This window comes from Cucurbita moschata, unplaced genomic scaffold (genome assembly GCF_002738365.1).
Source record: "Cucurbita moschata cultivar Rifu unplaced genomic scaffold, Cmos_1.0 Cmo_Scf00025, whole genome shotgun sequence".
Classification (NCBI taxonomy): Eukaryota; Viridiplantae; Streptophyta; class Magnoliopsida; order Cucurbitales; family Cucurbitaceae; genus Cucurbita; species Cucurbita moschata.
Genome location: NW_019268541.1, coordinates 2,459,407 through 2,473,448, shown reverse-complemented (window position 1 = coordinate 2,473,448; position 14,042 = coordinate 2,459,407). Strand labels below are relative to the sequence as shown.

Genomic DNA, 14,042 nt, shown 5'->3' with positions numbered 1-14,042 from the left:
AAGAACATTAGAGGAAGTTGTGCAACTCCAGTGGCAATCAAACTTATTTGCAGCCGTCACTTACCATGTGACGAAGTAAAAGTCGGTGACATTGACCTCACTTACAATGGAATAAAAGGTCCTATTACATCTCAATGCACGAATGTGAGACCTATCATTTCAGGAAAACAAAACCCTAAAATCTGTTCATCTCCTTATGTTGTCCCATGAATTGTTGATTGCCATAGTACTTTAAACTAATCGATAACCTTAATTAAAAGAAGACAGCTCTTTCCATTTTAATTTTTCTGTCTTTTGAGTTTCTTTTGTTTACTTTTCGAAATATATATGATGGTCAAATGTTTGAAGGAAGTCTTGTGTCCTGAACAATGTAACGTTTTTCGTACATGGACGTTATAAAATAAAATGGTTTTGCTCTTGTTTTTTTGGTTTTAGATTTGAATTCTAAATCTGTTACTTCAAACTTCAAAAAAAAAAAAAAAAAAAAAAAAAAAAAAAAAAAAAAAAAACAAAAACAAAAAACAAAACAAAGCTCATATAGGAACACGTTTACCATGGTTCTTCTCTTCCTCAAAAGACTGAACAGACCTCTAATGATGTATACGATCACCTTCGTGATAATATCGATCAGAATGCTCTACTTGTCGATAATTTCAGGCTCAGGTTGGTCAGGGATAGAATCTGGATTTGTAACGTCATCTGTTTGGTTCTCTGCTGTGTCCGGGTTCGACTTTGTCGCATTGACCACTGTTTGCTGCTTCTCCATCATCCCAGAGAGAGCAAGTCTTGGAGACCATTCGAGAACATCATCAATGATATTCGAAACACGCTTTTGGTATCTGCAAGAGAGAATGCACTTCATGACGAAAGCAGAAAAGTAGTATTTGTTCACATGCTTATGTCTTTTTGTAACGCCCCAAGTCCACCGCTAGCAAATATTGTTTTAGTTCATATGCTTATGTCTTTTTGTAACGCACCAAGTCCACCGCTAGCAAATATTGTCCTCTTTAGGCCTTCCCTTTCAGGCTTTCCCTCAAGATATTTAAGACGCGTTTTAAAAACCTTGAGGGGAAGTTCGAAAAAAAAAAGACAATATCTACTGACGTTACACTTTTAGAATAGGAAATGAAAGGAAGCAGATGCCCGTAACAAACAAAAGTTTTAAGTCGATTAACAGTAGGTTATCAAATCGTATTCTCTTAAGCTACACCAAAGAGCAACTGATCCACATTCTAAACTACTCTATAGTTTCGGTCGCTTTGAAAAAGATTGTCGTAAATTGTCATCTATAGACTTCTTCAGTACCATATCTTAAGTTGTATGGAAGTTTAGAAAGGTACGGAACTAACCTTGCTCGAGCAGCCTCATCGGGAGCATGATGCCTCATCAACAGTATGATCAGTACAGCCACCATTGCATAGAAAAGTCTGGTTGTCCATTTCGGTTTCTCTTCTTCGTCTTTACTCGGCCAAAAACGGAATAGTTCTCGCAAGGTCGCCTCCTCGGCAAGAATATTGGGAAAAAACCACATGCGCTTGCCAAGAAGAATATAGGATAAACCAAATACTGCTGCCCTCACTGCAAATTTAAATGAAAACATAAAACGTTGTGGGCCTGGAAGAAAGAACCCTACCAGAAATGCTTTAATGGAAGACCAAAAAATGGTGATATTTAATTCATCAATACCACAATTACTATCAAATACGAAAGTTTCTAAGCCATACTTGATAAAAACCACACTCTGATAGTAAAGGCTAAAGAAGTTCCAATACTTGAGCAATTCAAGGCATCAAATTGCTAAGGCTCAAGCCCCTTGGGAACCTCTAAAACAATTGAGAACACGTTTAGTATGCTAGCAAAGTGAATTTCACTCTTCTACATGCAAAGAAGAATCACAATAAATCAACAAATCAACCAAGCTACCACAAACAACAATGAAGAATTTGAAAGAGAAATTGCAATCATTTCCCGACCTTTTCACATAATCTATCCAACAATATAACTTTTTGATGCTAACATGGCCGAGATGCGCGTAAACTGACCAAATCACTCACAATATTAAAAGGAGAGTACATCAAACATGGACAATAAGCATGAAACGTTTAAGAACTTGGTGATATCATCCTACCATAATACTTCATGCAGCAGTCCCCAGATTAACGAAGTCATATAAATGATATATTGATATATAAATGAAGAACAACACAAAGATAAGCCAGTGAAAGGGATTGTATGACCTACATAAAAGAAGTGAGAGTATAAGAAGCAGAACCCCAGCGCATGAGTAGAGAATCAAAAGCTTGCATTGATGAGGATATACAGGAAACAAGCAAATTGCAAGAGTCAACACAGGCCAACAAAACGACAGAAGTGTCTGCCAAAATGGCCTCCGCTTAACAAATGTCCACGCAAAAAATGCATCATGTTCGGAGAACACCTGATCCTGCAAGAGTAAGTTGCACGTTCAAAACCGAAAAATGGTGAAAGAACATGACATTAAACTAACTTATGGAACAGGATGGTAAATAAGTTCCTTGCTCAAATGCTTAAAATTTGCATCAAGATGGCTGAACTTAGACACTTACCTATGTCAGCAAGTAAATCCTCTATTTTAATAGAAAAGAGAATGGCTAGATCAAATCTTTTCCATCTGCTAGTTTGTGGGTTTCGATTTTTGAAAGTAAGGAATATTTAAGGAAGTTTGATGCCCTTTCTTTGGGCTATGGATTCTAATATTTGTTTTTTTTTTTAAAGCTTCTATGTCCTTCTCGACTTCGTCGAGCAACCCCAGTTCATCCTTCTGTATAATCGTATGGGTTCACAGTTCAATACAACTGTTTCTTAAAAACACACTCTTATTAATATGGAGTACATTGATTTAAAAATTAAGTATAACCTTAAAGAGAATTCTAAAACTATATATTTACAGTTAGAAGAAACATCAAATTTATATGATCAAGTAGAGAGGATGAGGCCTCCAACTTTAAAATAAATACATAATGAATAAAAAATTCACACCGGGAATATCTCCAGATGCGCTGGCCATGTGGACAATTTTCTCTTTCCAGGACGAACAGTTTTCACCACACGATCACACCGAACTAAGAGATTCTTACTAAGCAATGCATTGCCAATATCTTCAGTTTCCAAATTCTTATCTGAATCGAGAATATCCTTGACCTCTGGATGATTTCTCAAAAAACCAACAAAATCTTTGCCTCTGAAATACTCGACACGTGTCTCTTGTAAAACAGCCCATCTTGACTCTAAATCCTTGTGGTCTCTCACTTTCTCAGCAAACAACTGAAACAAATCCTTCCTTGCAGCTTGTTTCTGAAGGTTAAGAACATATATTGTGTGATCACCACAACAGCCAAAATGAAATAAACAAATGTAGAATCCTGATTTTAAGAAAATGGTGAGGATACAAACACGAAGCAATCTATTACAGCATATGCACAACAGTCACTGAATTCATAAATTATAATTGAAAAGTTCCTTCACAAATTGGAAAAATGACCAAAAACCAGCACACAAAGACATGAACTCAGCATAATATTGAAAGCAGTTGAAATATAATTGATAGCCAAAAGGCAGCTGAATCCAATACTTCTCGTCTAACTCATATGAACTCAAGCAATCAATCCCCTTCTCACCCTTCCTCATAACAATCATGCTGTCATTTTCTATTTTCTATACTATGCACGAAACTAAGGTCAAAAAAATTGAGAAAAATCAGTCATTCACACCCACTGATGAAGGATTCCTCGATACAAAACTACTCTTAAATTGCAACTGATTCAGACTGATGGAACCTCACAAGCTATACTTTTCTAAATTCAACCCATATAATAACAATTAACAACGCCCATGCAGGTGAATGCAGATCTGATCCATTGAGGCCTGGAAGCTCCTAGTTGCTCTTCTTCCTAAACTACAAAGCTGCAAAACTGAGCACTACAAAAACCCTTTATCAATGCATGCATGCACATTAATCAATCCTCTTCTCTTTCTTTGATAAGAAACCAAAACAATGAATGCTCACTTAATCATTCATCCAACCACACGCCACCCATTTCTCATCGAGGAACTTCAAATCAAGAATTGCAAATTTATGCGAACTTCACGCCGATCAACCATTACTCGGAAAATCAGTATATATACATATATAAGAACCCAAAAGAAAAACTCATATAACATGTTCAAAACACATCAATGACATGCATTCTGGGCGGGCAAGAATGTGCCATTTGGTCTTGAAACAATCAAACAAAGAATCATACTGAAACCATCGTACCCTCTTGAAGGCAACAAAACCCCAGATCAGAAAACAAAATCAAATCTAGAGGGAAAAAGAAGGCAAACCCTAGGAGGGGTATCAGAATTGGGATCTATAGCAGCATTTTGAACAGCAGTTGATTGCCTTCTGACCCTCTTCTTCTCGGTTCCTCCGGTTTTCCTCATCTCACAGCCCGATTTGATTCAAAAACAAAAGAAAACGAATCTTTTGATGTTTCCCGTTGCCTTCTTCGCCGCTGTGAGTGCGATTGATCGCGAAGAAAATTTGTAGAACGTTCGTGAAGTTAATAAGAAAGAAAGGGAAAAAAAAAAAAAAAAAAGATCAGGAAACGATTTCTTCACTTTCACCCTATTTTCTCAGAGCATTGCCATCTCTTCATCCCAACCAATCAAATTCTGCCATTTCAGCATCTTGACCTACCTGCATTTGCTTTTTATATTTCATAACCTTCGGGATTTACTATACATTTTTTTAACATTTTATTAAAATTTATTGTATGTTATTAATATTGTTTTAATTTGTGAGAGACGATACGCCATGCTATTAAATATCGTGAAGAGATGACATGACATGACATGCTGCCTGCAACGATTCATGTTCAGGATTTGACATCTGATGGCCCCGACATTTTCTCGGGTGACATGTCCATTACCCCTTTTTCCTTTTACTGAGAAAGGTCGTCACGGGTAGTAGGGGGCAACCTCAATGAGAAAGGTTGCTTCCATTTTGGTTTCCACGAGTAGGAAGGGCATTCAAGCAAGCCCTCCAATTTCCCCTTATATTATAGACTATACTAGTGTTGGTATGTATCACAATCATACTATGAACAGGGTAGGTTGTGACCTTCACTTGTAGACATGACAAGGTGACGACATGAAAGTGGCGTCCAATTGGCTGTGCAAGGTTTGAGACAAGATGAGTGTCGTGATGCGATCGAGGAAGACAATACATCATCCAACACACCAAATGAAGTAGGCATTAAGGCGAAGCTGAGGCATATGCAAGATAGAGGCAACGATGTTGACATGAGTGTCAAATATAGACTTGATAAGGGCTAGGTAGGGTCTCGAGCCTTAACCTTAAAAGTTGGAGTTCTTAAAGGAATTTGGGCATGCGGCTCTGGAGTTAAGTCGATTCATGAAATATGAATGCTTGCAAAATTTGATGTCGATCAGACACCAGACGAACGCTTCAAGAGACCGTATGATCATTCTCCAATATCATGTCTACCTCTATTAGACAAAAAAATGTCTCATAATGTATCTTAGAGGGAGACATGGTATTATCTCTCTATCACTCCTAGACCCTATAGCCTAAGCGAGCTATCCTGTAACACATACATGTGTCGCAGTGAGGGCATGTATTAGACAACTTGTGGCAACATTGTGCCCTTGCCCAAGAATTGGAGGTTGGTATATGCACCTGCTATCCAGTACATAATTCGTAAATGATTTAGCATGGACACAAGAGGGTCCAATGTCTCGATAGAATCCAAATGGATGAATATTCGAGACACCTTGATATATGAACGACACATGGGTCCATTCTCGATGAACATGTCTAGGTAACCTAATTGCCACTGACATCTCAGGACTTGGGATGATATCATGACATGAAGGTCATGCTACTGGGAACCAAGATGAGAACATGAGACAAGACATTGCATGTGAAAGACCTTAAAACTAGAGGCAAGGCCATGTCAGATGACTTGGCTTAGTGTAAAAGCAAGTCAGCAAGGGTCACATACAATTGAACATACACACACGCACGACGTGTGTGGTCGTACAAGCTTAGATTTCACATGAATTGTGTTCGTTTAACGAAAGTAAACCTCGCTTAAGATCTGACGAAGCCACAAAGCTGAACGAAAATGAATATGGAGCTTGAGTTTGTTTTCCTGAGTCCTACCTTTTATAGATATTTGTTCGGAATCGTATTATTTAATCTTATTTTAGAAGTCCGGTGGTTAAAAAAAGAACTAAAAAATATTTATGCACCAAAAAGGATAAATTTAATGCATATTATTAAAGAAAAAACAAAAAGGAAAAATTGAAGGACAAAAAAGTCCAAAAAGTAGTTTGCAAAATGTGACCAAAGCAAGAGGATTTTGTCCGCATTTTGGTTTGCATAAAGGTTGGAACTTTGGGTTTGAAAAGTCCACAAAACTCCACCAAGTGCACACTTGTTGAACAATTGTTAGCTATTTAGCCCCACATTTATTTGGAGATCCTAAGTTCTTGGATGTCACCTTTTAACGTGATAATATTAGTGAAAGAGTCGGAATAAAGGTGAATTGTGAGATCCCACGTCGATTGGAGAGAGGAACGAAACATTTCTTATAAGAGTATGAAAACCTATCTCTAGTAGACGCGTTATAAAATCGTGAGGCTGACGACAATACGTAATGGGCCAAAATCGACAATATCTATTAGTGGCGGGCTTGGACTGTTACAAACGGTATCAGAGCTAGACATTAGGCAATGTGTCAATGAGGACGTTGGCCCCCCAAGGGAGGTGAATTGTGAGATCTCACGTCGGTTAGAAAGAGAGAATGGACGTTGGGATGCTGGCCCCCCAAGGAAGGTGAATTGTGAGATCCCATGTCGATTGGAGAGGGAGAATGGACAATAGGCCCCAAGGGAGGTGGATTGTGAGTCTCACGTCGGTTGGAGAGAGAGAGAGCAAACGTTGGGCCTCCAAGGGAGGTAGATTGTGAGTCCCACATCGCTTGTAGTGAGGAACAAAACATTTCTTATAAGGATGTGTAAACCTCTCCCTAGTAAATACCTTGGGGGTGGATTGTGAGATCCCACGGAGAAGGAAACGAAACATTCCTTATAAAGGCATAAAACCTTCTCCTTAGTAGATACTTCATGACGTTAATACATAACAGTCCAACAAACAAAGAAATTTTCAACCTTCCTATACATGTTGGAAGTCTTCCAAATAGTCAAAGATCCATACAAGTGTAGTATCTATCAATGGAACCAACCAAGAACTACTCGGTTCTAATGCCAAACCTACTCCATTGAACTCGCTAACATGCTTGCCTTATCTTGGTGGGTAAAGGGGTTAGGACTTTGAAAAGGACAAAGGTGTAGGTAACCCCAAGGGTCTTGAAATGCCATCAAAGACCAGATTTCATTAATCATTCAATCAAGATTATTCAAAACTCTCCATGCCTCATTAGCTAAGAGACTTTGATTAAAACCTTCAAGTCCATCCTCACCAAGATCAAGCAAACAAAAACAAAAAGAAAAAGAAGGGAGGGAAAAGAATTGACCCATTGATTAGTAAAGGAATAAAAAGAAAAGGGTTTATCTCTTCATTGAATCGAGGAGAGAGAATCAGAGAGAGAGAGAGAGAGAGAGAGAGAGAGAGAGAGGAGAAGGGGGTCTGGAAAATGAGCTTTGACCTCTCTCTCTCAGAGAACCCATGGTACATTCACACTTTTGAATAACTTTTTTCCCCTTCTTTATCCTTTCCCTTCAATACTCTCTCAATCTCATCTTCCCTTCAGTTCTTCAACAGATTCAGACAAAACCCATTTCGATTTCTGGGTGTTTTCAAAGAAATTTGATCTGGATTTCAGGTAAGGTTTCTGGGATTTCTCTGTTCTTTGTACTTCAAACAAATGTTTAGACCATTCCTAGTTATTTGGAGGTTTTGCCTGCTTTTTCTTGCTTGTTTTCCATCATTCCCTTTTGTTTGGACCTTTACAAGAATATCCCTTCTCGCTTTTGGATAACTCTAGAAGATATTTGCGTTTTTTGTTCCTAACATATTGCTTTCAAATACCCTCTTAATATCTTCGCTAAAATCTCGTTTCCCCTTTTGCTCTGTCTTAATCGTTCCCCTGTTTTCGTAACATCGAGATCTGTTTTCCCTTTTCCCCCCCTTTATTCGGTGTTACTAGAAAGCTCGAGGATCTGCTTTGATTCATGGGGAATTGCTGCGCTACGCCGGCTACTCCATCAGGGCAGCAGAACAAGGGGAAGAACAAGAAGTCGAACCCATTTGCAGCGGATTATGTAGTGAGCAATGGCAATGGTGGTGGGAACTGGGTGTTGAAAGATCCAACGGGTCGAGACATTTCTGCTTTATACGATCTGGGTAGCGAGCTTGGGAGAGGTGAATTTGGGATAACATATTTGTGTACTGATATAACCACTGGAGAGAAACTTGCTTGCAAATCGATATCAAAGAAGAAGCTGAAGTCTGCTGTGGATATTGAGGATGTGAGGAGAGAAGTTGAGATTATGAAGAATTTGCCTAAGCATCCGAATATTGTGTCATTGAGAGATACCTATGAGGATGAGTATGCTGTTCATATTGTTATGGAGCTTTGTGAAGGTGGGGAGCTGTTTGATAGGATTGTTGCGAGAGGTCATTACACGGAAAGAGCAGCTGCAGCTGTCATGCGGACCATTGTTGAAGTTGTGCAGGTGAAACATGCTTGTTTATGTGGTTGTTCGTGTTGTTCTTTGTTTTGAATAAGGTTCAATGGTTCCTGATAACAAATGCTTTTGATTGTTTGATTATTAATTTAGTCGTTGAACTTCGGTAGATCTGTTTATTAGTTATCTGAACTTTAGGAAGCTCTCATTTATGTCGTAAACTTCGGATTCTGATTTTTGATAGCTGTTTACAAAATGATAACATTGGGATGTTTATTGGGGAAATATTTGTTGATTTGGCGTTATGTGTTGAATAGATGGGAGAAGAAAGTGGACAAGAGGACGGGTTTGGTACGTGTAGGATACCCTCTCCCGGAGGCAACATATCCAATTCCTTAGAAAGACTGTGTCACCTCGTTAATCGAGTTGTTCACTTTCTTATGTTATTGTCAAATTGTCCAATATTTGTCTAATAAGCATGCTACAAAACGGTTTAGTTACGCATCAATGAAAATTTAGGTATATGTATGAGATCCCATATCAGTTGGAGAGGGGAACGAAGCATTCTTTATAAGGGTGTGGAAACCTCTCCCTAGCATACGTGTTTTAAAACCTTGAGGGGAAGCCCAGATGGGAAAGTTCAAAGAGGACAATATCTGCTAGCGGTGGGCTTGGGTTGTTACAAATGGTATCAAAGCCAGACATTGGGCGGTGTACCAGCGAGGATGTTGAGCCCCGAAGGGGGGTGGGCACAGGGCGGTGTGTGCTAGTGAGGATGCTGAGCCTTGAAGGAGGTGGATTGTGAGATTTCACATCGATTGGAGAGGGCAACGGATGTCAGCGAGGACGTTGGGCCACGAAGGGGGTGGATTGTGAAATCTCATATCAGTTGGAGAGGGGAACGAAACATTTCAGATGCGTTTTAAAACCTTGAGGGGAAGCTAGGAAGGGAAAGCTTGAGGCACTGGTCGGAGTAGCACTACCCTCTCCATAGTAGATGTGTTTTAAAAACTTTGAGGCTGGTGAGGATATGTAACGGGTCAAAGTAGACAATATCTGCTATCGGTGGGTTTGGGCTGTTATAGATACCCTCTCCCTAAAGCAACATATCCAATTCCTTAGAAAGACCATGTCACCTCATTTATCGAGTTGTTCACTCTCTTATGTTATTTGTTGCTGCTGAGTTTTAAATCCGTCTCGTGTCTTCGACTTCAACACAATGCTCCTGCACGATTACTGCATTCTCTGGTGACAATGCTTCTATCCATATTGAGCATATTGAGAAGTAGTATGATTTGCTCATACACTTACATGTATTTTTTCTATGCAGATGTGCCATAAACACGGTGTTATGCATCGCGATCTCAAGCCCGAGAACTTCCTTTTTGGAAACAAGAAGGAAACAGCTCCATTAAAAGCAATTGATTTCGGGTTGTCGGTATTCTTCAAACCTGGTATTAGACTAGATCCATTCAGCACGGCTGCTTTTTGCCTTTCTAATACATAGTTACTTTCATGTAATGCATCTTCTTTGCTTTTCTTTTCTTTTCATTTCTTTATAAACATCTGCAAGTAGTATAACAAATATGCAATTCCCTTAGGTGAGCAGTTCAATGAAATCGTTGGAAGTCCATATTACATGGCTCCCGAGGTCCTGAAAAGGAACTACGGTCCAGAAGTTGACGTTTGGAGTGCCGGGGTCATTCTTTATATTTTACTTTGTGGCGTCCCACCTTTTTGGGCAGGTTTGTTTTATTTTTTATTTTTGTTTTTGAAAAAGAACCGTCATTCTTGATTTGAGTCCTTTGTTTTCCATTAGCCTGATTATGATCCGTATCATAAGAACTTCATGTATATAAAAATTGTGTTCCATATCGTAAGAACGTCGTGTATTTGAAGATCTTGACCATTTTCTGTTCCATATTTTGCAAGCAGAAACCGAACAGGGGGTTGCACAGGCTATCATTCGCTCGGTAATCGATTTTAAGAGGGACCCTTGGCCTATAGTGTCTGACAATGCAAAGGACCTAGTGAAGAAAATGCTTAATCCCGACCCCAAAAGGCGACTCACCGCTCAAGAAGTGCTCGGTACTAATTTTATTCCGTTATATGTAGCCTTTTCAATTCATTGCTTCACTATGAAATGATTTTCCCTTCTATGAATATGTAGAACATCCCTGGTTACAGAACGCCAAGAAGGCGCCGAATGTTTCATTGGGGGAGACTGTGAAAGCAAGGCTAAAACAGTTTTCTGTGATGAACAAGCTGAAGAAAAGAGCTCTACGGGTAATAATATCTTGAACACAAAGAACACTTTGCTGTGTTTCTGGAAATTTGATATCAAAACTTGAATTATATTGTATTGTATAATAGGTTATTGCTGAGCATTTATCAGTTGAGGAAGTGGCTGGAATCAAAGAGGCATTTGAAATGATGGATACTGGCAAAAGAGGTAAGATAAACCTCGAGGAGCTTCGTGTAGGATTACAAAAGCTAGGCCAGCAGATCCCGGACGCTGATCTACAGATACTCGTCGAATCGGTAAGCGTTCTTCTCTTTCTAATCCCGGGATCTGAGTCTGCTTGCTCCTTGAGCTCTGCACAATCATCCATCATCTTAGTTTAAAGAACTTAACTCTTGGCAGGCTGATCTTGATGGTGATGGGACATTGAATTATGCGGAGTTCGTCGCTGTTTCGGTCCATCTTAAAAAGATGGCAAATGATGAACACCTACATAAAGCTTTTTCATTCTTCGATCAAAACAAGAGCGGCTACATCGAGATTGAAGAGCTAAGAAATGCACTTAACGACGGAGACGAAACCAACGTCGAGGAGGTTATCGATGCCATCATGCATGATGTGGACACAGACAAGGTCAGTTTTTGTTCCTGTAACGCTTATATCGTCGATCATCACCTACACATGTAACGCTTTCCTTCTCATTACCTCAGGACGGGCGTATAAGCTACGAGGAGTTTGCAGCTATGATGAAGGCGGGTACAGATTGGAGAAAAGCTTCGAGACAATACTCACGAGAAAGATTTAACAGTCTGAGTTTGAAGTTAATGAGAGACGGATCGTTGCATCTAACGAACGAAGGTAGATGAATCACGAACCTTAGAAGCTGATTGATTTTGTTGATTTGGATGGAAGAAACTCTGAATTTTTTCTTCTTTTTACTTCACTTTTGAATATGATTTGGTTTGTAGAACAGATGTTTTGGCTTTTGGGGTAGCCAGGATTAGAATGGTGGGGTCTAAAAGTGCCGCTTGAAACACTTATGTTCATGTAAGGGTATCTGTTTTGGGGTAGTTGAGTGCAGAGAAGACCCACCTAAGTTCATTCTAGAGAGGAGAAAGGGTCTTGGTTGAGGACCTCATTGTGTGATTGTGTGTATATAATCAATTAATTAGGTCAACTAGTGATGTAAGAGTTCGCTTGAATCTACATTTTCCTTTCAATTTTCCACTTCTTTTAAGGTGTTTAGCCCCTAAGCTCGAGAACCCGTGTTCGTGGAAGGGTTTGTTATACCTGAGTTCAGTCTTGATTGTCAATAGGTACTGCTTGTTTGTGAAAGGGTTCGTTAAACCCAAGTTCAATCTTGATCATCGACAGGTAGTGCTTGTTTGTAAAAGGGTTTGTTAAACTCGAGTTCAATTTTGATCATCAACGGGTATTACTTGTTCGTGAAAGGGTTTGTTAAACCAGAGTTCAGTCTTGATCATCAATAGGTATTGCTTGTTCGTGAAAGGGTTTGTTAAAACTCGAGTTCAATCTTGATCATTGATAGGTATTGCTTGTTTGTGAAAGGGTTCGTTAAACCCGAGTTCAATTTTGATCATCAATAGGTATTGCTTGTTCGTGAAAGGGTTTGTAAAACCCGAGTTCAATTTTGATCATCAATAGGTATTGCTTGTTCGTGAAAGGGTTTGTAAAACCCGAGTTCAATTTTGATCATCAATAGGTATTGCTTGTTCGTGAAAGGGTTTGTAAAACCCGAGTTCAATTTTGATCATCAATAGGTATTGCTTGTTCGTGAAAGGGTTTGTAAAACCCGAGTTCAATTTTGATCATCAATAGGTATTGCTTGTTCGTGAAAGGGTTTGTAAAACCCGAGTTCAATTTTGATCATCAATAGGTATTGCTTGTTCGTGAAAGGGTTTGTAAAACCCGAGTTCAATTTTGATCATCAATAGGTATTGCTTGTTCGTGAAAGGGTTTGTAAAACCCGAGTTCAATTTTGATCATCAATAGGTATTGCTTGTTCGTGAAAGGGTTTGTAAAACCCGAGTTCAATTTTGATCATCAATAGGTATTGCTTGTTCGTGAAAGGGTTTGTAAAACCCGAGTTCAATTTTGATCATCAATAGGTATTGCTTGTTCGTGAAAGGGTTTGTAAAACCCGAGTTCAATTTTGATCATCAATAGGTATTGCTTGTTCGTGAAAGGGTTTGTAAAACCCGAGTTCAATTTTGATCATCAATAGGTATTGCTTGTTCGTGAAAGGGTTTGTAAAACCCGAGTTCAATTTTGATCATCAATAGGTATTGCTTGTTCGTGAAAGGGTTTGTAAAACCCGAGTTCAATTTTGATCATCAATAGGTATTGCTTGTTCGTGAAAGGGTTTGTTAAACCCGAGTTGAATCTTGATTATCAACCGGTAGTGCTTGTTTGTGAAAGGGTTCGTTAAACCCAAGTTCAATCTTGATTATCAACGGGTACTGCTTGTTCGTGAAAGGGTTTGTTAAACCCGAGTTCAATCTTGTCATCAACAAATATTGTTTGTTCATGAAAGGGTTTTTTAAACTCGAGTTCAATCTTGATCATAAATAGGTATTGCGTGTTTATGAAAGGGTTTGTTAAACCCGAGTTCAATCTTGATCAGCAACAGGTACTGCTTACTTTAGTATAATTTGATCGGTTAAAACATTTTCGTCATTTTCTATTCTTTTTAAGGTAGAAATAATATATAATAATAACTCTTAAATGAGTATTTAACCCATCTCGACATCTATTTCTCTATCTCTTTGCACGTTTGTGGAGCTAAGTGATGAGATTAATAATAGGGGTGTACATAGATTGCATTTGATTAGGTTGGAAAAAAACTTTTAAACTAACCCGAAATTTTGCATTGGTTGGGTTGGTGACTTGATCAGCTCAAATAAAGTTCACAATTGAACTTGACCCTTTATTTTTAGATTGGGTTGAGTTGGGTTGGATTGTCCGATCGTTCCTTTTTTTGAATTATTTAAAAAAAATCATACTTATCAATTATATACGTTATATTAAATATCAAATATTACAGTCATCTAGAGTTATAAATGTTAAATATTCTTAATTTTTG

At 38.7% G+C, this 14,042-nt stretch overlaps 2 protein-coding genes across 3 annotated transcripts in view; one reads left to right on the top strand and one right to left on the bottom strand.

Moving 5' to 3' along the window:
• Positions 1–4,645, bottom strand: part of LOC111461561 — a 5,081-nt gene extending 436 nt beyond the window's left edge. The window contains exons 1-5 of one of the 2 annotated variants that reach the window (XR_002713593.1): positions 4,366–4,645; positions 3,019–3,333; positions 2,242–2,443; positions 1,350–1,578; positions 523–839 (exon numbers count right to left, since the gene is read on the bottom strand). Coding sequence is in view for 1 of the 2 variants with exons in the window: in XM_023105131.1 (XP_022960899.1) it covers positions 638–839; positions 1,350–1,578; positions 2,242–2,443; positions 3,019–3,333; positions 4,366–4,464 (1,047 nt within the window). In the remaining variant the exon portion in view is untranslated. Of the gene's footprint in view, positions 1–512; positions 840–1,349; positions 1,579–2,241; positions 2,444–3,018; positions 3,334–4,365 lie in introns of those variants that run through there. The other variant, XM_023105131.1, reaches the window with a different exon arrangement.
• A 2,979-nt stretch (positions 4,646–7,624) lies between these two features.
• Positions 7,625–12,192, top strand: LOC111461560 (calcium-dependent protein kinase 8-like). Its single transcript, XM_023105130.1, has 9 exons — positions 7,625–7,892; positions 8,217–8,745; positions 10,028–10,151; positions 10,299–10,442; positions 10,633–10,785; positions 10,868–10,983; positions 11,071–11,238; positions 11,342–11,572; positions 11,650–12,192. The coding sequence occupies exons 2-9, from the start codon at positions 8,242–8,244 to the stop codon at positions 11,803–11,805; spliced, it is 1,596 nt and encodes a 531-aa protein (XP_022960898.1). The 5' UTR covers positions 7,625–7,892; positions 8,217–8,241; the 3' UTR covers positions 11,806–12,192.
• Positions 12,193–14,042: the final 1,850 nt, after the last annotated feature.

What these genes read in the sequence shown, in the direction of transcription:
- LOC111461560 (XM_023105130.1), top strand. Translation starts at nt 8,242, where the DNA reads ATGGGGAATTGCTGCGCTACGCCGGCTACTCCATCAGGGCAGCAGAAC. An exon ending in CACCGCTCAAGAAGTGCTCG is followed by an intron (nt 10,786 to 10,867) that starts GTACTAATTTTA and finishes ATGAATATGTAG; the next exon opens with AACATCCCTGGTTACAGAAC. An exon ending in TGAAGAAAAGAGCTCTACGG is followed by an intron (nt 10,984 to 11,070) that starts GTAATAATATCT and finishes ATTGTATAATAG; the next exon opens with GTTATTGCTGAGCATTTATC.